Consider the following 27,794-nt stretch of genomic DNA (forward strand, 5'->3'; position numbering starts at 1 on the left):
TTTCTCTACTAGTCAAGCAATATACAGGGGTTGAAACTCAATTTAATTGAGCAAAATGAAAATTATCACTATACACGGAGACACCATCCACTAATATTACATTTGATGAATTTTAGCATTCCATGTAGTAGTTTTAACAATATCTACATTCGAATATTTTTGCAATAAAAAGGACAACCAAAAGGAAAAGTAGAATAAAACGGCAAGATACATATTATCAAACAACAAAGTACAAGACTTGACGCATTGTACAAAATCAACCCAAATAACTCCACCTCCACAAACAGCACTAGACCAAATCATGCTGTTTTCTCTCTTCTTGAATGGATTGAAAAATTCTAGCTGCTGATTCCGTCGCGGATTTCCGGTTATGGGGTACAACTTTGATGGCTTGTGTTTGCTGTCTGGTTTCAACAGCGTGAAGAGAAAGAGACTGTGCATCACTTCCGTCAGCAATTTTCCCTGCTCTGATTCCCTGTGCCATTTCACTAGGACTGCTTCTTGTGCTCCCTTGTAACCCTCTCTCCTTCAGGGCCTGAGATTTTTTAACATGTAACCTAGCTCCATTCTTCTGAACTGGCAAGTTAGATGAGCTTTGGTTATGATGAGTGTTAAAATCGGCTCCCTCTACAGATGAATGACCATTTTGACCATGAGAACCTTGTGCAGCAAACTGGTTCACCTGTTCAACGGCTGATCCTGATGTTGCTTGATTCATTACCGGCATGCCAAAGGGAGCGAAGTAGGTGTGACTGGCCGGAGGGACAAACGGTGAAACCCCAACTACTGGATGAGAAGCTGGGAATTGATAGGCGGGATTCATGAAAGTAGCACTGAGAGGTGCTTGTCCGAATGGCCCGCCGCATCCTCCATGCATTGTTCCCTTAAATCCGGGCCCAGGATATGGCTTGTAGACAAGCCCTTCGGAAGGAGACATGACAGGAATTAACCACTGATGTCCAGGTGTCTGATTGAAACACCAGGGACTTGTTTTATTATCAGAAGCTACATTTGCCTGGTGTGGAGTTCCTGAAAAGGGGGTGTGATTTGCAAGGTGGCTACCATTTTTCGGGGACGAAAAAGATGTTCTTTTTGCAACTGCATTCTCAGCTGAACATTCTGTTTTATGGTTTAGCTTTTCAGAATCGTTTTTCCGCTTAGGATTTTGTTGCTGAGGCTCAACAACCACTTCCAATGAGATATTTTTAGGAGGAGATTCCGTCAGAGGAAATTTTCCCATGAAAGCAACATCTTCAAGCAAAACATCCGGTGATGCAGCAATTAGCTGTTGGACCTGTTGAAAATAAAAGAATGAATGTGTGAGTGTGAATGAACAGACTTGAAGAGTGAACCTCCAAGTCCATGTGCTCGTGCTTGAGGGAAAAGTTAACATGACTCTCCTTTTGGAATAGCACAAGAGATCCTTTTTACCTTAATCAGTCTGTGCAGTTCAAACACTTGGACTGCAAACACACTCTGTTGACTGTAGAGAGGAATGGTAGTTCAATCAAGAAAATTGCACAATACTCATCTAAAAGGTAAAAGCACCTCTGAAGTAAAGTATTTTTACACACTTTCTTACTTCAAAGGAGCTCATACATATGCCAAATAAGAATATAGCTCATAGCAGAAAAACAAATTATATAATTCATATGAAATACTTGTGCATTTTTGTTGTTCCTTGTTCAAAATAAAGACTAGACTCAAACAGGAAGCATAAAGCAAGCAATTCAAACATGGACTGGGTATGTGTATGTGGACTATTAAATGGTGCAATACCAGAGTAAACTACAGTTACAGTGTGTACCATTATAAAGAAAAATCCTAATCACAATCCCTAAATGTCTTTTAACACAGAAAATTAAGACACTAGAAAATGGGGGAAGAAGAAAAGACAAACTATCCCTTTGTTGTAAGCCATAACATCTATTAACAACTCATCAAGTCATCATCATATACTCTCCAAGTGTCCCTGTACTCCATGAGATCATCCTGCATCACTCGGTCCTTTCTTAGCCCAAGTCCTTCAGTGCAGTAAGGGCAAGTAGTATAGTAAGGGAACTTGCCCTAGTGGTCTCATGGAGAATCAAGTTAGAGGAAACCAAGAGAGGAATATTTCAAATAGTGACATGATCTGCTGTCACAAGGGTACCCCTTCAACACAGTACAATATTTTAAGACTGCTCATCACCCTGTTGTAAGACGATCCAGTATCCACCATTAAAAAAACTATTGAGGACTTTGAACATACAAAAAACCAATTTATAAGGGACCCAAAGATGATAAGATTTGCTTTCTTCAAAGCCACATATACAACTCCTCAAATGAAAAATATTGAGGGCATTTACCTAGTATAGTTACAATGCATAAAAGAAACCACTGCAGCTCTACATTTTTAGAAATAGGAAAAAGGGAAAATACCAACAGTAAATGGCAATAAGGCAAAAGTTTGACATATTTTGCAAACCACACGTCATATCCAAATCAAATATGCACACAAAAACATGAAGGGGATCAAAATAAGGATAGTCAAATCAGTAGACAATTCAAAGTTAGGGTTTTTATTCTAAAATTTTGCACACATGCGCACGTAGGAAACAAGTTTTATGACTTTTCATGACAAAAAATTATAATATACACAAAACTCAAAAATTACAAAATACCAGTCAGCTGAAACATCTAAGAGGAACCACTTACCACAAATCAGTAAAGGATTTCACAGATAAATAATTCAAGTTTGATAACACCACACCACAGAAACACCTGCTACTGACAATCAATAAGACTTACTTGGCAATTTTTCTTCTTGCTTTCCAGAAATGTTTTTGACCTAATATCCCTACAACATCATCAGGAGAAACAATCAGACTTGATAAATTTGTTACAGTGGAGATCTTGGAAATGTTGTCCCTTTCATCAAAATTTCCCTTCTGTATTGGGCCTCCAGTCCCAGTATCGTGATATTCAGCGTCATTGGTAGCCTCAAGTGGACGTGTTTGGTTTGCTGCAGAATGAAAACAGCCTCTTGGTACAAGGGCATTTCCATTATCAATATCCCTTGTAGAGTTCAGGAGATCATCACCATGCTCAACGTCATTGGATTGGGACCCAGCCACACACTCCTTCTGTAGGCAAGTATCATCCTGATGTAACCTGCTTATATTTGGCACAGAATAATCTTGATCCTCTAGATTTGGAATCACCTTGGCTTGCATCATTAGACTGTCGATAATTTCTCCACTTGAATTGTTTTTGACCGACATTTTTGGTTTCCGTCTACTTGAGCTTACATGTGGATTAGCCTCATTCCCATTCCTCACATCTTTTCTCAGATCAACAGGAAGGGAGCAGGAGCTAAATTGTGTTGGATCCTTGTCACCATCATTTTGCACAGCAACTGAATAACAAAAATTCCTAGCACCGAAAGGAGTGAATTTTTTCCCATCTACACTTTCCATCGTTTTATCATTAGATTGATCAATCCCCGAGCAAGTGTACACGTGAATGTCATCATCTACTTTTTTTCTCCGTTCAAGTTGCACCAATGAAGTGTTCGACCTTGATCCATCATCAGATTGGCGAGAAATATAACTTTCAGCTCGATGAGTGGGTGTTTGTGAAGAGAAACGAACTGGGTAGACATAACTTCTCTCATGGCCATTTCCCTGCAAACACATCAATTCATGTTAGAAATATACATAAATCCATTCATAAACCTTCACCAAACAGCTTAAATTTTCAGCATAGTTACTCATTAACATGGGAACTGACTAACTGAGCCATCACAATGAATCAATTAAGTACTTCAGTCATCACCACACCACTCTTATAAATAAAAGTTGGATTAAGAATACAACAAGAGTTAACAAACAATCCATACAAATTATCCTTGGGAGGGATGAAATTATTTATATGGTTTTGGAAGGGTAAACTTGTTAACAACAAGTTGGTACAATCAGCAGATAACCATGTCCATTAAGCATATGTGGTCAGAGGTTCAATCTCATCAGGTCTGTAAGTATGAAATAACATCTGTAGGGAGATGTGGGCCCTTTAAATGGATCTCAGTACCTCAAGAAATTAGTCTCTAACCATGTGGTCAGAAGTTCAATCTCATCAGGTCTGTATGTATGGAATAAACATCTGTCGGAAGATGTCAGTCCCTTAATTGGATCTCAGTACCTCGAGAGATTAGTCGAAGTCTTTGACTCTCGACCAAACCGAACGATTTGTTTGAAGGTTCAAAGCAACACAAGTTGTACAAAATTTATATTAAATAAAAACAACAAACTCCAGGCAGAACATAAAAAAAAAAAAAAGGGTTTAATTAAGAATCCCCTAAAATTGCTAAATTCAACTAAACCAAACACAAAACATTTTTCTAGGTCAAACAACTAAAAGAGTGAAGCATAAAGCCACAAAATTAACCCCCAAGACTCACCTGGGTTGGGGGAGGAACTATGTTAGAAGAAGAATTTGGTTTTCGTGGAAGAAGGCGTGGATTGAACTTCTGAGATGGAATACTGAACTGTTCATAAAGAGCCATCTTGTTCCTTGGTGGTGCTCTTGGCCCTCCTTTCTCTGCATCATTCACATGCAGCCTTGGGAACATGGGCCCCCCCAACTTCTCTTCCTCGTTCCCTCTCTTCATCCTAATATCTTTCTTTTATTTTATCTTAATTTGCACAAGGAGATGGAAGAAGAAAAAGCATAATCTGAATCAAATCTGAAAGGAAAATCTAAGAAGAAAAAGAAGGAGTTAGGGATTCTCAGAGCCTCGGACAGGGCTCCGAGGTAAGAGAAGATAGAAAAAAGTGCGGTTTTGTGGGGTCCACTACGACATATCTCTACACATGTTTAGATTTTCTTGCTCAGATTGTTCGCTTCGCTTTCCTTTTCTTTTCTTTTTTTTGAGTAATTATCAATAAATATTGTTTGTAGTATTTTTTTAAAATAAAATGAAGTAATATTTTGTGTTACCAAAACATCCACGCGGAATTCAATGGGTAACTCGGAGTTTGTGAGAGAGAAAAAAAAATTTAAATATGACTAATTTATAAATCAAAGATTAATTGTATAATTAATCAAAACTTATGAAGATATTTTAGATTTCACGGGAAAACTACAAATTCTAATTATAGTTTTTTTTAAAGCTCCTAATGATATAGTTACCAAAAACGCATCCGTAATATCGGTTGACTTGAAGATTGATTTATGTCAAAAAAAATTGTTAGTAATTTCTAATTGGATTTATCTTCCAAGTTACATAATAAAATACTTTTCTTAACGATTGATTTTAAAAACATTGTGTATTGTGTTTTAAAGTTAAATAAAATTAGTTTTAAATCATTCAATATGCTTAAAATATATATTTAAATTAATTTTAGATTTTTAATTAGAATATGTGAATAGTATAAAAAATTACAATCATCTAATTACAAATTACAATGATAAATTGTTAGTTTTTATAATATTTTTTCATAAAAAATTATTATTTAAAAAATTATCTAAAAGGATTTTTAATTATTGATAATGTAAAAAGATATACTAATCAATGCATCAAATTTAGAGTCTTAATTCTGATACATTTTTTCATTATAAAAAAATATAGATAATTGTCAAATGAACACATGTTTTCAAAGGTTACCAACTACCCATTTGTAATTTCCGTACCTGTCTCTTTATTGCAAGATAGCTAATCACCTAAACCTAATTAAGATTTTATTTTTCTTTATGTTTAGTTGGTTGTATATTATATATGAGAGTTATTATAAATCTTAATATGGAATTTAATTTTTATGATAAAAATAGAAAATAAGAAAAATAAATTGAATTTATTTTTTTTTCAAAATTTAAAATCAGTTTCTGTACTTTATATAAAAAAAACTCTTTATTTGTTTTTAAAAAACTCTTTTCGTTTATAAATGCTTAAAAAAATGTCCAAAACACATTTTATTCTATCCCATCATCTATAATTTATAAAAAAAATTATTAAATAAGTTTGTGTACTAAACAAATTCTTAAAACAACTTATAAAATCTTCAAAAATTTTGCCAAACATGTTATCCGGATAATATGTTTGCCAAACATCTTAAAAATGTGTTTGGTAAAAAATTCTACCTTGCTGCTGTTTGTCTCTTTCCATTATGTGCTTAAATTTTCATTTTCATTAAAATTAGACTAGATTGCTTTTTTATTTTGTCCACAAAACATGCAAAAAGCACGGATTAACTGTTCTAATTATGAATAAAAAAATGACTCTAAAGTTGCGTAAATGTAACTAGTCTGACAGTTGTACTAAATAAAATTAAGTCAAAAAGTTGTTCTCGAAATTTTTTGTCAGCAAAATGAGATCTCCTAATTTCGAAACCAATTATAATTATAATAAGAACTGAGGTATAAGAAATATTATTGACATATTTTCTAACGCATCTTTAATGATATTTAAAGATATTTTCATTTATATTTTTTTAATGATATTTTCTAACCAATTAATGACATTGTTAATTAAAATTTATAGAAAATATGTCTTACTTTTCATTTCATTTAATGATATTTTCATTTATATTTTTAATTACTTTTAACCAATAATAAAATATGTATTAAACATATTGAATTAGGAGAATACTAACACCCCTCTCACTCATGCATTTAAAAAAAAATACTCCTCTCACTCTCAACGTTGGAACTTGGAACTATCATAAAATGGATCCTGATAATCCGTCATTGGTTAATCAAACTTTCAAAGGACCACTTATAAAATAATGTTTTTAGAATTTAGAAGGATTAGATGTTGTTTTAATTTAATTAAAAAAACAACTTAAAATAAAATTAATCGTTAATTTGGTGAATATACAGAATCAAAAGAAGATTAGAAGAGGGATGCATTTGCTCATCCAATGGTGTTGGGCTCTAATCTTTGAGTTGCATTTTGTGTCCTTCATTCTCATGGAAGCTTCATCGTTGGAAGGAGTGGGAAGAGCACTGAATAAAGCAAGATTCGATATGATTTTCACTCGTCACTATGATCCCATCAGGGCCATCACCATGCAATTACAGAATTACTACATGTTTGGATATTACTTTTTATTTATATATATAAAAAAAACTAGCTAGTAAATTTTGCATACGTTGTATAAGTAGTTTTAAATTTAAATAAAATTTATTAATAAAGAAATAATTTTATAGTATATATGTTTGTTATTATTAATAAATATTTAAATATATTAAATAAAATTAAAATTAAAGAAAGGTTTGAAAATGAATTATTAAAATCAAGAAAATGTATTGATATAATGAGACACATTTTAAAAAATTAAAATTATAATAATCTTAACATTTAGTTTATTTAAAAAAAATCATTGAGTTTATATAATTAATATATTAAATACTAAAATACGATTTTAGTTGTTTAAATTTGTGTCATTTTTGTTTTTGGTCTCTCAAATTTATAATTATTTTTTAGTCATCTAAATTTAAAAATATGCTATTTTTAGTCTCTCTTCATAAAAAAAAAACATATCGATCATAAAAAAAAATAAACAAATGCAGCTTGTTCAAGACTACTATAGAAAGATGGGTTTGGATCGCTTCCTTTAACTTAGATTCTTCCATTGTTTCTGTTCCCAGTGAGAATCCTTTAGTATTATTTTCAAAAAAGGGGAGAGAAAAATTCAAAAAAGGTGAAGCAAAAAGAAGATCAAGATCAGCTGAAAGATGAAGTATCATCCGAGGGGGAGCAATCTTAAGATAAAAAAATAACATCATATTAGGAGAGTGTCTAAATCTTATCTTTTATATATATATATGATCCTCTAATTATACCTTGTGTGTCTTTAAAAATTTGTATTTGTTTGACATCATAAAAAGAGAGATTATTGAGTCATAAGACGAATCAAAATCATTAATATAGTTTTTTATTTGATGCGAATAAATATGTACTAAGTTGAGCTAGTTGCATCAGAAATGTCAACATAAGCATTATCTTTGCGTATGATGGAAAAACACCATAATCGATATACGATGGTTTTGTAAAGCATTTAAGACATAATTAATCGTTTGTTCATGTGATCCATCGTGCATAAAATGTCTAATTATTCTTTCTAAGATTTGTCCAAGTGAAAAAAGTGAAAGAAAAGTAAAGTTTTAAACTCCATTTTCACATAAAAAGACGTGTCATTATTGTATGCGCAAATATGCTTTGAGCAAAATATTATTTGATAATGAAATCGACTAGAAAAGTGTTACTCAAGAAAGATAAACATAGTGTTTTATCAACTCAGACTTGACATGCATTTAATGCTTCAAAGACATGTGGTTCAAATGATTCAGCATACGCAAAAAGAAGATTGTTTACACACAACAATTACTAGTTGAAGAAGCTTATAAAGACTAGAAGTTTTTGAAGTGCTTAAATTATGATTTTGGAACAAACTACCTTCTTTTGCTTTAATTTTGTTGTATTCATATTTTTATAGGATGTAAAACTCTCAAAATATCTTGTAAATTTTGAGAGAGAACAATTAGCAAACTTAACTTGTAAATTTGTCTATAAGACTATAGTTGTTGCTTGTGTGCATCCAACCTTAAACAATTCTTTTGATTTATTTTAGAGCTAGAAGTGATTTGATATGAAATAATACTTGAAAGTTATGATTTTGGAACAAACTATCTTCTTTTGCTTTAATTTTTTTGTATTCATATTTTTATAGGATGTAAAGCTCTCAAAATATATTGTAAATTTTGAGAGAGATCAATTAACAAGCTTAACTTGTAAATTTGTATATAAGACGATAGTTGTTGCTTGTGTGCATCCAACCTTAAACAATTCTTTTGATTTATTTTAGAGCTAGAAATGGTTTGATATGAAATTGTAAAGCTTGTGGAAGCTTTTAGTAAGAGCTATAAATGTCACTAAAAATACTTGTAACTTTGTTAAAAATGAGTAAAATTTTAATGGGTTGTCAAAAACTTAATATAGTCAAGATAGTATAAAAGATATGTTCTGTGTGATTTATGTTGTTAGCTCACATTGAGTTGTGATTTTACTTTTAAAAAATCTATTTATTAAAAATATGTCAGAATATTGCATAACGATTTGTAAAAATTTTGTTTTTTAATTATATTACAGATAATAACTTTGATCTTAAAAAAATAATTTGTAAAAATTTTATAAATTACAATTCAACCCTTCATTTTTATAATTTTTTTCTTTACACAATTCAAACTAAATCATCTTTTGGGAGATTAGATTAAGTTTTTTTAGACTACATATATATTCTACTAGAAATAACACTCAAACGTGAATAAACACACTAACTCGGGGATTTTCTTTTTCTTTTCCGAAGCATGGTGTTAATTAAAATTAAAAAGTGTTGAATATTGAACGGAAAAAAACAGTGCCCAATTCTTGTGTAGAAAAAAAAAAAAAAAAGCGAGAGAAGAGTGCAGAGCAAGCTTAGAAGAGCAAAGTGTGTGTGTGATGTAGTTGGACATTCATTCAGTTCAGTCTCAATCACATGGCTTCTTCTTCTCCCTCTCACTCATATCTCACACATCTTCCTCTTCATCCCTCTCACCAAGGTTACTCTTCGCAACACCTTCATCTATTTTCTTCTTCACCGATTTAGGGCTTCTTTTTCTTCATTTCAAAACTTAAAAAGAAAACAAATCCGATAACTCCATAAATTTTAATTTTAATTTTCAACTATTCAACACTTGGATCGTTTATTTTTATGCCATAATAACAACAACAACTCTATTTCGTTTTTGAGTTCGTGTTCGTGTTTTTGTGTCATCGGTTACGGTGGAGATATAATTGAAATTGAAAATTGACGAATTCGATTTGCGATTGATTGAATTAGGTGATAGTGAGAAGCGCGTGGAGGACGATGAATCGCGCGTTCCGATTCACATCGTGACGGCGGCGTCGCAACTTCCCGTCGAATTTCTGGAACCCTCGCCTCAATCGAAGCTCGTCATCGGCTTTGACTGCGAGGGCGTTGACTTGTGCCGCAAAGGCACTCTCTGCGTAATGCAGGTCCATTCATTCTCTCGTGTTAGATTTCGGTTTATAATTTATATAATTATGTATGTATTATATGCTGAAATTGTAATGTTATATGTTAATGTAAGGAACTCTTTGCTATTACTTGTATCTAAGTTAATAAATAGGAATTAACATATATGTGGGTAGGAGTAAGTAGTAATCTATTACTGCTCTGTCGTGTCTGTGATTTAATTGTGTCATCCGTGTGAGTGATCTTTGGCTGGTAATTGTGTTGTTTTATGTTTTTTAATGTTTTTGTGAGTTGAGTATTTGGTGATTTACTTGTATTGCATTCTTGCCGTAGAATTTCAATTGAGTTTTGTGTTTCTGCAGCTTGCGTTTCCTGGTGCTGTATACTTGGTTGATGCGATGAGAATTTTTAATGTTGTATGCTGAAGTTGGAATAATATTATTTGCTAATTTGGAGACTCTTTGATATAACTATTATCTATTTGAATAGGAATTTACATATATGTAGATAGCAATAAGTAGTAACCTATTAATGCTCTGTTTTTTTTTTTAAGAGGCACCTATTACTGCTCTGTTGTGTTGTTAATTAATTACCTATTGTGATTTTGGGATGGTGATTCTGTTGTTTTTGTGATTTTTTTTTTATATTTTTGTGAGTAGACTATATGGTGATTTACTTGTATTGCATTCTTGGCATAGAATTTCAATAGAGTTTCGTGTTACTGCAGCTTGCGTTTCCGGATGCTGTCTACTTGGTTGATGCGATTGAAGGGGGAGAGGAGCTTATCATAGCGTGTAAGCCTGCACTTGAGTCTAATTACATCACAAAAGTGATTCATGATTGCAAACGGGACAGTGAGGTCTCTGATTTATTTGATTGCTTTCTTCCTTGCTTGCTCTGGCCCCTCTTTTGTATATGTTGAAATTTGTGGAATGTTTATTCAAAGGAAACAAAGTGTTTGAGTGGCTTGACTTGTGGTATTAGGCATTTACCATTTTGTCTGGCCATTTAAAGCTCTTATAAACTTCTTGTTGTTTACTAGGCATTGTACTTTCAGTTTGGCATCAAGTTGAACAACGTAGTGGATACCCAGGTGAGCTTTCTAGTTACTAGGCCGCAGCTTTCCCCATTTTTCTTTACTATTCTTATATGTCCTGTTAAGTTCGCAGAATGAATTATTTCCACTTCCAAAATAGCACATATTTCTTATTATATGAACCCAATGCAATTTTCATCGAGCAATGATTGTTGATATTGGAATGCAACATTGTATATCAGCTTATGGACGTAGTAAAAATGATACTAATTAATATTCTGTTTTTATGATTTTGCTGCCTAGATATGTTTTTCTTACCATTTTTATTAACTTGATTCTTCTCATAAATCTAAATTCAAGTACTTTGTCCCTACTTGGATTTGATGCTTTTAACAATGATATGATTATTATCTTGCCAAAGTGTATGAGATTTGTGTTTTTCCCGTAGTTTTTAGTCTATCTTCAATATACCGGACGTGCCTATCAGCCTATCAACTTTACATGAGTTTACTTAATAATTTTGTTTCAGATTACTCATTTATTTAGTACATGATTAAATCTGTCCTTTTGTGTAGCATCAAGCTTGCATTTTGTTTTATTAGAATATCAGCATTTATGCTTAGAATATTAGTATTTATTCAACCGTATTTTATTTGATTGCTGCAAATTAGGCAATTAGCCAGTAAATTACTCCTTGATTTGTAGTACATATCTCCTTAATTGATCATATTCATACTAAATACAAGAGATTGGTGTGCTGTGTGCTAGCATATATATGTACTGTTTCTCACAAACACAAATTTTCAACTTGGTATCAATGCTCAGAGTGCGGTTACTGTGGTACCATCTTTGCAATCTAATTCTGTAACTATCATGCTGCTACTTTCCTAGAAGAAAAATAGGACTGTTAACCCATATTATTTCTGACCTGTGACCATCTCATTCCCTGTTTCTAAGCACCAATTCTGACCTCTGGAACCGTACTTTTTCTTCCTGTCCTTGGCTGGTAAGCATCTTTGCAGCCAACATGTGTATGTGCTTTTTCTTCTTCTCCACATTTGCTAGCCATCAGTCCAGATTGGCCTGTCTCCTCCTTTGCAGCCAATCCCCAGCCAGAATTTGCAACAGTTCAACTTTCCCAGTGTGTGAGAGCTCCTCTCAAGCTGATATCTTCATGCACCACTCCAGCTTCACCATTCATCTCCAGCTCAGGTCCTTCCTTCACCTTAGGTAGCAATAGTAAAACATTGGGTTCTCTTGGTGCTTTATCTGCTTGACCTGCTAGCAGTCCATGTTCAACTGTGTCAATGTCAAATTCAATGCCTGCACCCAATCCTTGGGGGCAAACTCAGACCGCAAACAATAGTACATCTGCTGCCGAGGCAATAACTGCCAATGTTTCTGCGTTATAGTTATGATTAGGAATTAGGATGCTTCAAATTTAGTTGCTGATTATAATTTATAATCTCGAGCAGACTATTAAAGGAATTATGTACATGGGCAGGGCATTGGCAAAAAATGCCCTTGTAACTTGGTGGCAACTTTGATGAGAAAGCTCAATGAAAATACCAGTTCACTATGGCCAATGTGTAGATATCCAGTGTGCCAAGATTCATGGGCTGGGTGGAGATTCAGCTCTCTGGGATATCAGCATCATCAGGTGTTGATGATGGAGAAATGGGCACCTTGCTTCCCCATCCTTTTTCTGTTGTAGCCACAGTTGGAGAAACATCACTGCCCATAGCTGAAAATGCATTAAGATGAACTTTATGAAATGGAATCAGAGTCTCTGCTAAGAGGCATATGGTGCCACCAAGGAGTTTTTGCTAATTGAAACTTGACTTGGACTCCTTAACTAGGAAACCCTTTAGTCTTAAAAGCAATTTGTGTTTTTTTTTTCCTTAAAAACAATTAGCCCCATTATGAAAATGAAACTCAGAGCAAAGTCTGCATTAGCAGTATTATTTGGATAAGATTTGTTATTTTGTTGATTTGTTCCTTTTTGGTAGATATTATAGAAGGTTTGGTTGGACAAATGCAATGGGCAAGTTTGTTCATATTATCAAAGTCCTTGAAGATAGAAGGAATAGATGATAGAAGGTGCTAGAATTATATTGAACGTTAAAGCTTTGAAATGCTTCTGGTCTAATGGTGTGTCCTAACTATCCACCAATATATAATAATAATAATAATAAATGAATTTCATGAAATGGAACATGGTGGAAGGGATTAAAGGGAAAGGCTAGAGATTGTTTGAATGTCAATCATAGATGCAAGGCATTTTTTACCATTAAATTAGTTATGTGCACATAATGTGTCATTTTTTTTGTTGGGAATTAACAGTTTCTGTAGTAGAGGGTGTGTTTTGCTGTCTTTTGCACCACTTATAAACATTAGGGAATGATATACACTTTTTCAAACTTTGAGAATCTTTTTGCGTATGACCTACACATTAACAGGTGATGTGTATTTTTCCCTCTTGAAAAGAGTCATTCTAGAAGTTGGACTTCTTTGCTTGTCCCTCTAATACAAGTGATACATTTGAATTTAAGAAATGTCAAAGGTTGGAAAGAGGTGGAAATTATAATACAATTAAGTTTCCTTAGAAATTTTTGCACTTCTATTTTTCTTTTTTAGTGTTACTAAATACTAATGATTTCATAGAATTCTTGCATTTGCATATTAAATCTTTTGTACGTCTTCATCCTTGTGTTCTGTTGATTGGTTAATCACTTAATCATACTTCTTGTTTGGTTCAGATTGCTTATTCACTTATAGAGGAGCAAGAAGGACGAAAGAGATTGCGAGATGACTACATTTCATTTGTTGGCCTCCTTGCAGATCCACGTTATTGTGGTAGTGTGGTACTATGTGTCGTGGTATCCATTGAATGTTTTTGAAGCCATGATTTTTATAATGACCTCATTATTCTAAACATAATGATTAATAATTCCTAATAAGTTCCTTTGAGTCATTTGGTTCGTCCCTTGTTAACTTTGAGGGTTTGCATGTAGGCAAATCATATGATGAGAAGGAAGAAGTTCGTGTCCTCCTTCGACAGGTTGGTTTTAGAATAATCTTGGTTGAAAAGAATAATCTAATTTACTTTTGTACTAAAAAGTTTAAATCGTTGGTTCTGCATGCATGTTTGATTTGATCTAGTGATATTATTATGCTAAAGGTTTGATTGATACCAAACAGAACAAAGCATGTAATTGAAAAAGGTTTCTATTTGAAAGAAACAATATAACACCATTTATTTATGTCATGTCATTTTTGCATATCATGGTTTATGAATTTATTTATCCACCTGTAGATATTGATTTGTATGTTCAGGTCAAGGTCAATGAGACGAGTTTCATGGGCTAACAAAGAAGAAATATGAATCATTTATGTAATCTCTATCATCTAGTGATGTTATTTGTAAATGTTTTGTCAGGACCCCAAGTTTTGGAGACACAGACCATTATCTGAACAAATGGTCCGTGCTGCTGCTGATGATGTTCGTTTTCTTCTCTACATTTATCACCAAATGATGGAGAAATTAAATGAGCGGTCTTTATGGTATCTCGCAGTTCGTGGTGTCTTGTATTGCCGATGTTTCTGTTTGAACAGTAACAATTTTGCTGATTGGCCATCTCTACCTCCGATTCCAGGTCTATAAAATCTGAAAGAATCTCATAAAACATATTTCCTTATATTATGAAACTAGATGGAATGATGGATACATTAGGGGGTGTTTGGTTTGGCTGTTTTTTGTTTTATTTTTACTGGAAATAGAAAATGGTGATGGAAATGCATTTGGTTGGATTTCTGTTTTCATTTTCAGTGAAAATATTTTCTCAAACGAACCAAAAATTGGAAACAATAAAATCTCGTTTTCAGTTGAAATCAGGAACCTCATTTTGGGTAAAATGAAAACGCAGTGGCAAGGAATGTAATTTTAAGCAAATCTAAAAATACATTTCCTTTTGAAAACACATTTTTAGTGTTTTTATTTCTTGAAAGCAGAAAACAAGAAGTCAAACCAAACATGTTTTTAGAATTCTAATATTTTGAAAATGAAAACAGTTTTCAGAAAATGAAAACAGGAAATGAAAACAAAAAATGAAAATGCAAATCAAACACACTGTTATATTGCCAGTTGCCTTTAAATTTTCCCATGCTTTCTGCCAGCAGAGTTTGATTTAAAATTGAAATAGTATGATCTATGATGTCATATTCACTAAAAAAATAAAAAACTAAAGGTTTATTACATAATTTGGTAGTTAAAAGTTACTGCAAAAAAGTGAACATGCTACTCCTAGATAAGAACATAAACATATGTTACTCCTCTTGCACTGGTTCATGCAAAATGAAATTATTTAGTGAAACTTTGGTCCACTTTGTTTATTAGATTAAGTTACAGTTGACAAGAAGTATTCCATTTTGATTGATTCATGCTATTGAATGTTTAAAGAATGTCCTTCTTTCTTGTAGTAGATAACCTGAATGCTGATGGAAGTGATCCCAAGGAAGAAATTCTTTCAGTTCTTGATATTCCCCAAGGAAAGATGGGACTTGTTATTGGGAAAAGAGGGGCAACAATTTTGTCAATTAAGCAGTCTTGCAAGTAATAATTTGTCTCTCCCTTGGTTTAGTAAATACATGCCTTTTTTGGTATATCAGTGGATCCATTGTTCCATTGTCTGTTTTAATTTTCAAATGTGTTTGTGTGTTCAGTGCCGAAATTCTCACGGGAGGTCCCAAGGGCCCACCTGACAAGGTTCGTATATCAGCATCATGTACCATGTGATTCATAAGCTCCAGTTTCTTTAGCTACTTGAGATTGTTTTTAACCTGCCAGTTGGTAGTTTGGTATTTTGATATATTAATATATCTATATACTTTTTTTTGTCTCTGGTACTTTCCATACCAGTATTCTGAATAACTTGCAGAAAGTGGTCTATATTATTTTATTGTTTTACACCTGTTGTCAAAGTTGTATCTTTGACTTGTAACCAATCTTGCTATCATAGATTTAATTTAGAATCCTTATGATCTCGGGAAACCTTTCCTTTAATCTGTTATTCAACTCTCCATTTTTTTGTTTTGAATTTCAAACATGATTATTTGCATATGAAAACACTGTTATTTGACTAAGTTTTCATGTTTTTATTTAGGTCTTCATCATCGGACCAGTGAAGGAGGTGAGGAAAGCCGAGGCCATGATACGGGGTAGAATCTTGGATATATAGTTAAGAAATGTGTTATTTCTCTTCCAACCTAACCTTTGCAATAAATCATTTTTCTGATCCAATAGTTACTGGCTTATAGGGGCAGGGGTGTGTTGTTCAATACTTAAGATTCCTTTTCCCATGCTTGTATCTACTGGAAAAGAAAAAAAAAAAAGTTTTGTTATAAACAAAACTGAATAATATTTGATCTGGAAGGATTTGTTGGACTTAGAAAATAGACTTGCCTAAATGGATTGCCTTGAAATCAATCAGTTTGGAGCTCTGATGTTGTAAATGATAAATCAGATTGTGAAAATGAAAATGGGGATCTATCATAGGGTGCTTTTGAAATTTGATACTCTAGATTATGTTCAAATTCTGTTAATCTTTTTCAGAGGCACTATTAGAGAGTTAGTCAACGTCAATGATATCAATTCAATAGGATTGGTTGATGGTTAATGGTTTAAAAGTTGAAAGAGTGCGGTTCATCGGCCTATGATAAGAAGCAGTGATAATGTAAAGTATTTTTGAATCCGCTCAAGTTGTAGAAAAATTACTCAAAAAGGTAAAATTATAGACTGCAGAAGAATTGTGAAACATTTATTTTGAAATGGGAATTTTGACACCGGGTATTATGATGTATACATTCTTTAAAATGGAAAATTACTGGACCTTATCTCTAAATTGATTTTATTTAGAAAAATCAGAGTGTAGGAATCATTTTTGTTACATGTGCTTTCAAGTTTAATGTTTTGGCCCGCAAGTGTGAACAATTATTAAGCTAATTTAATTTTTACTTATACAGATAAATGTTATTTGTACAATACATTTGAGAGAAAAAGAGAGGAGAAAGAAAACAAAAAAAGTATTAAATGTAATTAATAATGTTATGGTGAGAGAGAGAAACATTACTGTTGTACCAATAACAATATAAGAGTATTAGATTAGATGTATAAAACAAAAAGGTTTGGGCTCAAAAACCGCGAGGAAGCAACCCGCGTTATAACGTCTTAAGAAAACGTGTGCTTTTCTTACGGAATAAATTAGAACTTATCCAAAACTTTTTCTTCACATCGTACTTCTCTTCATTTTGGTCCAACGACTCATCACTCGAAGATATTCTCTGTTCTTTATTTTACGACCTAAAATCAGAACTTCGAAATAAACCAGACTTTTTCCCTCGAACCATCAAACAATTGGCACAGTACAGTCCTAGCATAGATACAGGCATTCAACCCAGATGGTATTCCAGCACTTACATCCAAACTTCCACAAATATCCAAACCAAGATTTGATCGGATTAAGATATAAGATTGAAAGTGCCAAGAATCAAATAGATTATTATCTAACATATTTCCACAAATATGTCCTCAATCTGCTGTTTAAATCCCGCATGTCCACTAATGCAAAGCTCAAATTCTGCTATACTTTCAAGTTAAATGAGTAAAAGCCCGTTAGATATTTTTAGATGACAGCATCGACTAACTTAGTACTGCTTAAGCAGCTTGCACATTTAAATTTAAACAATTTGACATTAACAGCAGCATAAAGAAAGCAAGACAGAGGTTATATGTTGAAGTTAGGCACATGGGAACAACTCAAAGTAGTGCCACGCTGCCACCATACATTTCGGCACTTTAGTCCGCAGGATGTTTGCAATCGGTAGTAGCTTAATATTTAAAATAATATAATCACAATATTAGGAGAAATATATATGAACAAAACCATGCCAAAAAGCTTAACAAGCTTGGTAATGCCGACACACAAAGAATGGGTGAAAATGTGATGGGAAGAGTATAAAATCTGAGAATTTTACTTTTGGAACCCACCAAATTGATGTTGTTGGTTTCCAAGGTTTGAGAAAAAGTCGTCTCCAGCTATTGGCTGTGAAGGAGTGAATCCAGACCTACCCATTCCAAGACCAGATCCTGAACCCATAGCTCTCCCCATGTAAAATGAAGGTGGAGGGCCTTTCTCCCTTTCATCGGATCCATCACTCAATCCACCCACAATTCCAACATCCACAAGGGATACTTTTTTAGCTGCAAAACAATACAAGAAAATTACTGAAGCTACTAAAAAATTGGCATATTTGGGGGATAAAGCAAAATTTTACATAAATAGGCAAAGAAATGGGACAAATTGATCTTTAGAGTACATTTATTTCATGAGCGCATTCATCATAGTGCACATGCAAAGTGAAGCAAGGGGGAAGGGAATGAATACACCAGTTTACTGAGATCATCCAACCCAATCCATGTACCGATGTGCGTATCTTTTGGCAAGGGATTTGTGCCTCTTTAAGATATAATATACAAGAATGCAATACATTAATCTCTGTTAGAGGCACAATATGGTGTCCCAGAAATGCTGGAACATACTCTTGGACTAAAATGGACCGTAAAACAACAGATAATTTATAGTAAGCACTAGCAGATATAGGAAATAAAACATTGACTTATCACAAACATATTATGCTGAGGAAAGCCGACAAAGTAGTTGAGATAATTAACTTACGAGCAGTTATATTGAGATCAATCAGTCCACGGCTTAGTGAATCAGCCCAGACGCCAGACTTCACCTGAAAAGCATCCTTTTTAGGGGAAACTTTAGAGTCTGCTAAAGATTTACCAGTCACATTATCATGCTTGCCATCACTGACAACATTATTGGAGGGCTGTGAAGACACAGAATCAGATTGAGAAGTAAAATCACCAAAAATATCAGATCCATCAAAATTATTAAGAGGAACAGCAGCAAAGGGATCGATAGAGCTGTTATTCATAGGAACAGACTTCTCCGACTTGTTGTTTGGCTGCACTGCCAGTTCAGGAATGGAAAACAAGTCAACTGTAGGTGTAACTGCAGGAATGGCTGGTTGTGAAGAAAATAGATCAACCTCAGCCTATACACACAATCAACAAGACACATGGAATTTTAGCAGTGACAAAAATGTGGAGAAAGAAGGTAAGAATATAAATCCATTGTTCTATCCCGTGAGTAATTCACAATCACCTTTTATAAAGATGAAGAATTTTTCTCATGCAATTAACACACTTCAAACCATGTGAGAAAGTTGTACATTGCTAATATTGCAATTGGTTCAACTTGCCCTCCGGTTTGATTCCCCCCATGACATTTAAGCTTGCCAAACTTTTACAACTTACCAGAATTATATCTCAAAACAATTTTCGAAATGAAACTGACTATAATTTAATACAAAGAATTTACTTCAATGAAGCACAGTGAAGTCAAATGAACGTATTTCAGAAATATTGGCAAAATTCTCACTTTTGGGGCACCAATAATCTCAACACATTTGAGCTTAAGAAGTAATAGTAGAGAAGTGATCCACCATTCCATTAAACAAGTGGGTGATTGGAAGCTGGAGAGAAAAAAAAGTGTAACACTAAAAATAAAGAATATAATATCTAACCTGTGGTTGAGAAATGGCTCCTTTATCCAGATGAGGTTCTGCTGATACAAATGATGCATCTGCAAAAAGATCAACCTCTGGCACATTACTAGTTGCTGCCTTTTCTACAGGAACAGATGTTGGAGCATCCATGAGGTCACCGATTAAATCTTGTCCAAAGAGATCAACCTGGTTAGAGTTTCCGGCTGAAGTTTCTGTTGAAAAGAAAAAATGATTAAATATCAATTAAAAGGTAAAACAGTCCTACAAATTATAAGTGCATATGGATACTATATTTGTGGTAAATTAGAGAAATAAAATGGTATGCTTTAAAGTGTGTTAGTATTAGACTTTCATTTTATAGAAATTTAATGATGTATTAATACTTTATATTTTAGTTGTGTTTGGTAATTTTTGTGATAATTTTCTTATTTGAATGATGAGTATCCATTCCTATTCACTTTTCCATCATTTGCAGGGTTGCTTGAGTAGTGGTTGGAATAGGAAAGAAGGTTTTGCAAGCATTGGAACACATGGATTGAAACCTTGAACATTAGCATGCTGAAGGGGAGTTACATGAGAATAACTATGCTAGCACCAGCACATCACCATGCTGGAAGAAGTTTGTTGCCATGCTGAGCCTATTAGATTACATGTGTGTGTTATACTTAGAGAAGAGTGTGCCACACAATAACAATAGAATACACTATAAATACTTAAAGATTTCCATGAACTTTGTAACTTTTGACTTCAAAACTTAATCTCTTCATTTAAACTCCTCTCTTTTGACATTATGACTTGGGACTTCAAGTTTGAAGAATCAACTTGCAAGATTATCAAATTTTAATGGAGTTTTTTCTAATCTCTATTCCTCTCTCCTCTCTTTTCTCTTTTCAGTCCATGTGTAACTAAGCTTTTATGTTAAGGATGTATGAATTTCATTCCAATCCTTGTGTGATTTGATTCTTTCAATTTCAATTCAAGTTTGTTTCTTTTAATTGAGTGTTTTCTTCCATGCTTAATACTTCTCTTAGATTGGTCACCTAGGACTAGGAGTTGAATTTAAACTCAATTTCACAATTGGAAGATTGGTTTTTGAGTTGAAATTTGTAGTGAATAGCCGTAATTGCTAAAGATTCTAGGAATAGAACTAGGCAGTTAGAAATCTCATAAATTTCCTTGCTTATTGCTTGTTTGAGTTAGGGTTAGGGTCACCAAAGGAATTAGGGTTCTTAAATTGAACAAAGGAGCTAAATGTCAAGGAATTGAGTTTAGCCTAATCTGGTGAATTTGATCTTTAATTGAGATTTATATCTTGAATTGAGAGTGGAATTAGGTTACATAGGAAGAGAACTGAAAGGATTCTAATGCTAACGTTTGTTAACCATCATTTTTCAATTTTGTGTGAATATGTCTTGAATGCTTTGCATATATTTTTACTGTAGATTATTGTCTTCCTTTAACCCTCAAAGAGGGCTGAGACAAGGTGACCCCTTGGCACCTTTCCTCTTTGATCTAGTGGCTGAGGGATTCACAGGACTGATGAGAGAGGCAATTTCTCAAAATAAATTCAGAAGTTTTTTGGTGGGGAAGAACAAAGTTCCTGTGAATGTTCTTCAATTTGCTGACGATACAGTGTTTTTTGGAGAAGCTTCCATGGAAAATGTCAGAGTAGTGAAGACCATTCTTAGAAGCTTTGAGATGGTTTCTGGGCTAAGGATCAACTTTGCTAAAAGCCAGTTCGGTGCTGTTAGTCAATCTATGGTTTGGTGCAATTCTGCTGCTACTTATCTCAATTGTGATTTACTGCAACTTCCCTTTTGCTATCTTGGAATTCCAGTGGGTGCTAATCCTAGAAGGAGGGTGGTCTGGGATCCTGTCATAAGGAAGATTGAGGCTAAGCTGAGCAAATGGAATCAGAGATTTATTTCTTTGGCTGGTAGGATCACTCTCATCAATGCTGTCTTAACAGCATTACCTCTTTTTTTCCTGTCTTTTTTCAGGGTCCCTTCAGCTATCATGCATAAGATTTCTGCCATTCAAAGGAAATTCCTTTGGGGGGGGAAGCAAGAAGGAAGGAAGATTGCTTGGATGTCTTGGAGACAGTGTTGCTCTCCTAAACATAAGGGTGGGTTGGGGATCCGAGATATTCAAAGTCTCAACCAGGCTCTTCTGTTCAAATGGAAGTGGACGATGTTTCACCAACCAGACCAACTTTGGACCAGAATTTTGATCTCTAAGTACAATGGCTGGAGAGGATTGGAGCATGGGCCTAGAAAACAGTACTTTTCTACTTGGTGGGCTGACTTAAGGGTCATCTTTCAGCATCAGAATGTGATCAATGCTGCTAACCAAATCAGGTGGAAGCTGGGGAGAGGTGACAAGTTCCTCTTTTGGGAAGATCCTTGGGGTGATGAAGGAGTTTCTCTCAAGGACCAATTCCCTGAACTGTTCAACATTTCTTCTCAAAGAGACTGTAGGGTAGCAGAGGTGGGATCTTGGACAGAGAATGGGTGGGTTTGGAACATGGTTTGGAGAAGACATTTGTTTGATAACGAGGTGCAGTTAGCTTCTAAATTCATTGATCACATCCACCAAATCAGTTTAAACAACAATCTCAATGACACCTGGGTTTGGACAGCTGAATCCACTGGGATTATCTCAACTAAATCTGTCTATCAAGTTATTAAACCTGAACTTCCTGTTGAAGGTCAGCATCTGGGATTCAAGAATCTTTGGGAGACCAAAGCCCCTCCTAAAGCCCTATCCTTTGCTTGGAGGTTACTTTGGGATAGACTTCCCACGAAGGATAACCTGACCAAGAGGCAAATTCAGGTGGATAATGATTTATGCCCTTTCTGCCATAGTCAACCTGAAACTGCATCCCACTTATTTTTCACTTGTGGCAAAATTATGCCTATGTGGTGGGAATTTTTATCTTGGGTAAAGGAAGACAAGGTGCTTCACTGTAGGCCAATGGATAATTTTCTCCAGCATTATTCCTCAGCAGCATCAAAGGTCTCTAATACAAGAAGGATAATGTGGTGGATAGCAGCTACACTTTCAATTTGGAGGCTCAGGAATGATATCATTTTCCAGAATCAAGATTTTGATATTACTAGGCTGCAAGATAACTCATTGTTCCTACTATGGACCTGGCTGAGGGGGTGGGAAAGGAACTTCCAGATTCCTTATTATTGTTGGTCTTCAAATATGTCCACAGCTTTTAGTTAAAGCTTCTGTTTTTAGGATTTTCATTCGTGTAGGGGGTTTTCCTGATCTTTCAGGATCCTATTTGTAATATGTAGTACCTCTGGTACTTTTACTATATAATATAATTTATCTTGGCCTTCCAAAAAAAAAAAAAATTACCTATTCATGTCAAAATATGAAATTCTTTCATTCATTTCAATTTTTAGATCAAATAATGGCAATTGAAAATCAATTTTTTTTCAGGAACAATACTCATCTTTTAGTACTTGAAACGTGCACCCACTGAGATGTCAACTCACAGGGGCAATTCTTTTTCAGGAACAATACTCATCTTTTAGTACTTGAAACGATTAGTGCACTTGCCAAATGTTTTCCATCACCACCAAATATAGAGTCAAATACTCAATTTGGTTTTTCTTCTTTTTTTGGCCAATAGCTGGCCTGGAGGGTGGGAGAAGGGGTGTAAAACTTACAGCAACCTTCTTCATTGGTTGTTTAAGGAGCAAATGGCCTTAGTTTGTCAGTATATGGCTGAAAAAAGCAGGTCACAATCAAAGAATGAAAGGGGATTAACTTGTTTGCAGTCAAATGGTGACAAGTATACAGAGATTATGATAGGGACTTGGGTATTATGGGGTGCCTAAGTCACACATTGACTAGTAGGATGCCCGATGGAGTACACAAGAGGCTTGGTTCTCCTCCCTTGACAACTAGCTTTTAATGGAGGGTGGGTGCTTATCATTGGTGTCAAAGCTGGTTGTCAGTGTTTCAAAACATGTCACTTATGGAAGGGCTAACTAGAAAGACTGAGTAAAGCATCGTAGAGTGCACCCACCGAGATGTCAACTCACAGGGGCAATGCTATGATAGGGACTTAAGTATTATAAAGTGCCTAAGTCCCACATGAAGCAGTATGGGATGCTCGGTGGAAAACTTAGGTGACTTTCTTCTCCCCCCTTGACAGCTAGCTTTTAAGGGAAGATTCCCCAAGTCCTTGGATGCTTATTATGTTGAAATTTGGAAGCTTGTATGTGCAAGTGCATGTGCATCACACGTAACAGTAAAATGTGCACAACAGTAGTTTATACTGAACTTGAATGAATAGCCTAATATTTCTCCTAAATGAATGGAATCAACACATGGAAGAATACAAAGAAAGTCACACTCAAAGAAAGGTAGAAAGGGGATTTAACTATAGTTTTTAGTCAACTTGATGGTGACAAATCTGAGAAACTAAGTCTACAGAGATAATTGATTCCACCACCAATATGTTGAACTTGAAAGGCTTGTAACTCAAAAGTACAATTTGCATGTATCACATACATAACAGTAAAATATGCAACATAATTTTTACTCCACATTAAGGAATAAATAATTCTCTTAAAATGAATAGATCAATAGAATCAGCAACCGCAATGTTGGACTTACTGGTAGAAGTTCCTCTTGGATCAAAATCATCCATGTCATCCTCAGTACTGTTTGCAGGTACACTTGAACTTTGAGAAGGAACTGAACCATAATTATTTGCATTAGTAGATGACTTTGATACTCTAGATGACTTGTTCTCCTGACTTTTGCTGCAAGACAGACATTCTGGAATAAGAATAGGGGCAGTATAATCATTGCAGTATGGGGATTGGACAATAAGAATAGAACCCAAAGCCAGTTCAAGTAAAGGTTGAAACTGAAAATCGAGATAAGCATCTAAACCATTAACCAAGTTCCCGATTTAAAAGTACTATCAAAATTCAAAACAAGCTTGTTGAACTAGGCAAGGAGACTCCAGATCAAAGGCCTGAGACTGGACATGCGTCCTGCAATGAGTATGTAACATGTATCATGCACAGAAACATGTCTTTGACTCAGACACAATATTTAACTTCCTTTCTGCTTTAATAAATATTTTATTTATGTGCACTTTGCAAATATTTTAATCGATCCATAAGATAAAATTTCTTCTTAAGTAAACAATTTTAGAAAACCTTTTGGAAAATAAAGAGGGGCAAATTACAATGAGTGCCAATCTTATGTCATCAACATTTAAAGGGGGTGCTTTTTTAATTACCATTCATTTTAATCTAATATTTTGGTTTTATGAAGTAATATAGTATCAAAGTTAGAGGTTTCTTTTATGTGATATACCGAGTTAAATTGAAATGTGCAAACAAGAGATTGAATGCAGATATGCTTATTATGAATGAGATATTATTTAGTAAAAAGTTTCTATTCCTCTGTTTTGAGTCTGTATTCCTCTCTGATCCATGAGTCTCTGATTTGCCCACTCTGAACTTATGCTATAATGAAACCTCTAACTTGTGATACACTGATACTTGTGAATTTTATTTCTATCTTTCTACTTTGTTTTTCTTGATATATATTTTTCTCTTATCATTATAGTCTGCTGAGTTTTCATATACTTTTTGTACATATATCATTTTATTTTATTATTATAGTCGCATTGCTTCAGAACGCCATCTACCATTAACTAAATTGAAATTAATAACTAAATTTATGCACTATGTTCTACAATAGTCACCAGTTGCTCTCAAAAGGCTACGCAATATACTCCAGTTATAGTAAGGAACAGTCATAAAAATGCATTTACAATTATTTTCAGGCCATAATAGCAGCTAGAAATGTCCTACCTGGCAGAGCGAGCAGAACCCTTCTTGAAGGAATTCTCTTGATTGTCACCTGCGGTGGCATGGTGTGATTTTCCTTGGTAATCTTTTTCTTCTTCATAGGATCCTTTGTCTCTATAGCTATCATTAAACCTGTCGCCATCTCTAGATCCAAAGCCTCCATATTTACCACTGCTCTGAAAGCTGCTGCCACTACCATAAGAGGAGGCTGACCCAGACTTGTATGTGATCCCACTAGAAGAAACTCCAATGTACCTAAATTGAGCACCCAAGAGAAAAACAAGAAAATTATTTTCTGACTACACAATCTAGAGTAGAGCTTTATCAACCTGATAATTCTGGGATGAAAATATTGACAAATTTGACCTACTTGTCACGGTTTGCAGCAGCTTTATTTCTGACTTCATGTATCTTATCTTTATCATTCAAAAGCGACACAATGTTTTCAGCCTTCTTCCTTACATTGAGTCCCACATCCTTACCACTAGGTTCGACATATTCAAAACTAGAAAGTGCCTTAACCAATCCAAAGAAAATTATGAGAAAATACTCTCTTATTCTACTTGTCAGCACTGTTGTTAATTGCAAGAATAAATTAACTAAATACAAGAGAATGGCCCTTACAGATATCTGAAAAGTATGTTCTATAATGTCATCAACCGCACGTTCAGATCCATGTGCTACCAAATATTCTATAACAGCTAATGCCTGACATAAAAGTAATTCAAGTTATTGAAAGAAAAGTAAGTCATATGTATCAACATAGAAAATGCCACTAAAAAGCCTTCTCTTTGTATCTTAAAATCTTAGGAAATAGCATGGTTATTTGGAAAGAATTACCTTGTATACATAACGCCAATCTTTTCCAGTTTCACCCAGTCTTGTCCAAAGGACATTCATGATCATTTGGCATTCAGTACTGAAAGTATTGCAGAAGCAATTAACTTACTAGAAGTGATATCAGAAATTTTCACTAAATATGAAAACCAAAAACAAATAAAAATAAAAAGTAATATATGCGGAAAAAGAGATAGATAGCTGCTTACAATTTTTTGGTAGCCTGTGAAATCTCTGCCAGCACAGTACCATGAGGACCCCAAGGTTCATTATCAGTTGCATCCAGCACCTAAATTGCGAAAAATGCTAAAACACTCAATAAAATGTTACCAGTGGCCAATCCTAGTGGTTTAAAGTTTGTGAATATATGAAATCAAGCAGTTATACAACACCATTACACCAAAACCATGTTGTGCCAACAAATTATTCGAAGATTACGCGACAATAGGTAGAGAACGAAGTACTATGCCACAATCAATTCTCAGCCGCATTCCATTCAAATCAATTTAAGAGAAACGCAGAAATCCTTATCGAGAAAAATATACTCATAACAATTGAAATTAAGGCACCCAAACAATGGATTTTCAAATCGAAATAGCAGAATTTCAGACAACGAAAAAAAATAAAAAATAAAACAGGAAATGTAATATTTTCAATGAAATCTACGCAAATAACAGCAACTTGGCAACAATCAGAGAGTGTTTACCTTCTGTTCGATTTCCGGAACCTTGAGCACCTTCAGATTCACCTCTCTCTTTCTGTTTCCGCAGAAGCAAACATCATAATCATAAGAACAAGGCGAATTAATAATTCAAATAGAAGATTGAAATCGATTATGATGTTTTCTTAAAAAGGAAAAACGAAAATCGCAATGCAAAACGATAAAGGATTAGAGTAAGAGGCTGGCTCACATTTCTCGAACGGTTTGATCGAAGACCTTCATGAAATCCATGGCGGTGGGATTCTGATCTGATCCGATCTGAAGAGAAGAAAGGTTGGAAAAGGGATTCTGCTATTATGTTAATTGCAGCAAATTCGATCGATGGCTGTAGTTTTCAGTAGAAATAATAATTTGAGATCTAATACATTCGGATCGAATTTTTGTTTTCCAATATGTTTTTCATTCACGAGAATACCAATAAATTTTATTTTTGTTTTTAAAAAAAGTTGTTGAGCTTAAACCCTCTCTCTAATAGTAGTATTTTACATAAAAATAATAATAAATAATGATATTCATACTACAATTCTTACCACAAATTATACCACAAGTATCACATCGGCAAAATATTTAAATCTTAATGTGAAAAAAAGAAACAAATCTCATCCCTTAACAGGTCAGAATTTACTTTTTAAATCTAAAAAAATAGGTTAGAAAAAAATCAAATTTTAATGGAAAAAGATAAATAAGATAAAAAT

General features: G+C 34.1%; 3 protein-coding genes across 5 annotated transcripts; 1 reads left to right on the plus strand and 2 right to left on the minus strand.

Annotated features, from left to right (window-relative positions):
• Nucleotides 1-91: 91 nt before the first annotated feature.
• On the minus strand, nucleotides 92-4,897 carry LOC100788038 (protein EARLY FLOWERING 3). The gene is made up of 4 exons (XM_003550242.4): nucleotides 4,442-4,897; nucleotides 2,791-3,665; nucleotides 1,432-1,483; nucleotides 92-1,294 (listed from the first exon to the last, which is right to left on the minus strand). The coding sequence occupies exons 1-4, from the start codon at nucleotides 4,649-4,651 to the stop codon at nucleotides 290-292; spliced, it is 2,142 nt and encodes a 713-aa protein (XP_003550290.1). The 5' UTR covers nucleotides 4,652-4,897; the 3' UTR covers nucleotides 92-289.
• Nucleotides 4,898-9,384: 4,487 nt separating this feature from the next.
• Nucleotides 9,385-16,622, plus strand: LOC100788577 (egalitarian protein homolog). Of its 2 annotated transcripts, none has more exons than XM_006601185.3 (10): nucleotides 9,385-9,582; nucleotides 9,864-10,039; nucleotides 10,747-10,878; nucleotides 11,062-11,112; nucleotides 13,815-13,911; nucleotides 14,070-14,116; nucleotides 14,495-14,711; nucleotides 15,535-15,667; nucleotides 15,778-15,820; nucleotides 16,218-16,622. In XM_006601185.3, exons 1-10 carry the CDS (start codon nucleotides 9,519-9,521, stop codon nucleotides 16,290-16,292), a joined length of 1,035 nt encoding a protein of 344 aa, XP_006601248.1. In that variant the 5' UTR covers nucleotides 9,385-9,518; the 3' UTR covers nucleotides 16,293-16,622. The 2 variants fall into 2 exon arrangements, with proteins under 2 accessions (XP_006601248.1, XP_003550291.1); XM_003550243.4 differs by having other exon boundaries at nucleotides 15,538-15,667.
• Nucleotides 16,623-17,842: 1,220 nt separating this feature from the next.
• LOC100789110 (clathrin interactor EPSIN 1) lies at nucleotides 17,843-27,530 on the minus strand. 2 transcript variants are annotated; one of them, XM_003550244.5, is made up of 11 exons: nucleotides 27,290-27,530; nucleotides 27,085-27,136; nucleotides 26,588-26,667; nucleotides 26,382-26,460; nucleotides 26,166-26,249; nucleotides 25,912-26,057; nucleotides 25,545-25,796; nucleotides 24,328-24,476; nucleotides 19,708-19,901; nucleotides 18,789-19,176; nucleotides 17,843-18,313 (listed from the first exon to the last, which is right to left on the minus strand). In XM_003550244.5, the coding sequence occupies exons 1-11, from the start codon at nucleotides 27,328-27,330 to the stop codon at nucleotides 18,084-18,086; spliced, it is 1,695 nt and encodes a 564-aa protein (XP_003550292.1). In that variant the 5' UTR covers nucleotides 27,331-27,530; the 3' UTR covers nucleotides 17,843-18,083. The 2 variants fall into 2 exon arrangements, with proteins under 2 accessions (XP_003550292.1, XP_040867425.1); XM_041011491.1 differs by having other exon boundaries at nucleotides 25,912-26,249; nucleotides 27,290-27,509.
• Between the last annotated feature and the right edge of the window lie 264 nt (nucleotides 27,531-27,794).

Source organism: Glycine max, chromosome 17 (genome assembly GCF_000004515.6).
Source record: "Glycine max cultivar Williams 82 chromosome 17, Glycine_max_v4.0, whole genome shotgun sequence".
Classification (NCBI taxonomy): domain Eukaryota; kingdom Viridiplantae; phylum Streptophyta; class Magnoliopsida; order Fabales; family Fabaceae; genus Glycine; species Glycine max.

What these genes read in the sequence shown, in the direction of transcription:
- LOC100788577 (XM_006601185.3), top strand. Translation starts at nt 9,519, where the DNA reads ATGGCTTCTTCTTCTCCCTCTCACTCATATCTCACACATCTTCCTCTT. An exon ending in TCTTCATCCCTCTCACCAAG is followed by an intron (nt 9,583 to 9,863) that starts GTTACTCTTCGC and finishes TGATTGAATTAG; the next exon opens with GTGATAGTGAGAAGCGCGTG. An exon ending in ACAACGTAGTGGATACCCAG is followed by an intron (nt 11,113 to 13,814) that starts GTGAGCTTTCTA and finishes TGTTTGGTTCAG; the next exon opens with ATTGCTTATTCACTTATAGA.
- LOC100788038 (XM_003550242.4), bottom strand. Translation starts at nt 4,651, where the DNA reads ATGAAGAGAGGGAACGAGGAAGAGAAGTTGGGGGGGCCCATGTTCCCA. An exon ending in TAGTTCCTCCCCCAACCCAG is followed by an intron (nt 3,666 to 4,441) that starts GTGAGTCTTGGG and finishes ATGTGTTTGCAG; the next exon opens with GGAAATGGCCATGAGAGAAG. An exon ending in AACTGCACAGACTGATTAAG is followed by an intron (nt 1,295 to 1,431) that starts GTAAAAAGGATC and finishes TATTTTCAACAG; the next exon opens with GTCCAACAGCTAATTGCTGC.
- LOC100789110 (XM_041011491.1), bottom strand. Translation starts at nt 27,330, where the DNA reads ATGGATTTCATGAAGGTCTTCGATCAAACCGTTCGAGAAAT. An exon ending in TCCAAGAGGAACTTCTACCA is followed by an intron (nt 19,902 to 24,327) that starts GTAAGTCCAACA and finishes TCTTTTCAACAG; the next exon opens with AAACTTCAGCCGGAAACTCT. An exon ending in TGATCTCAATATAACTGCTC is followed by an intron (nt 18,314 to 18,788) that starts GTAAGTTAATTA and finishes ATTGTTTTGCAG; the next exon opens with CTAAAAAAGTATCCCTTGTG.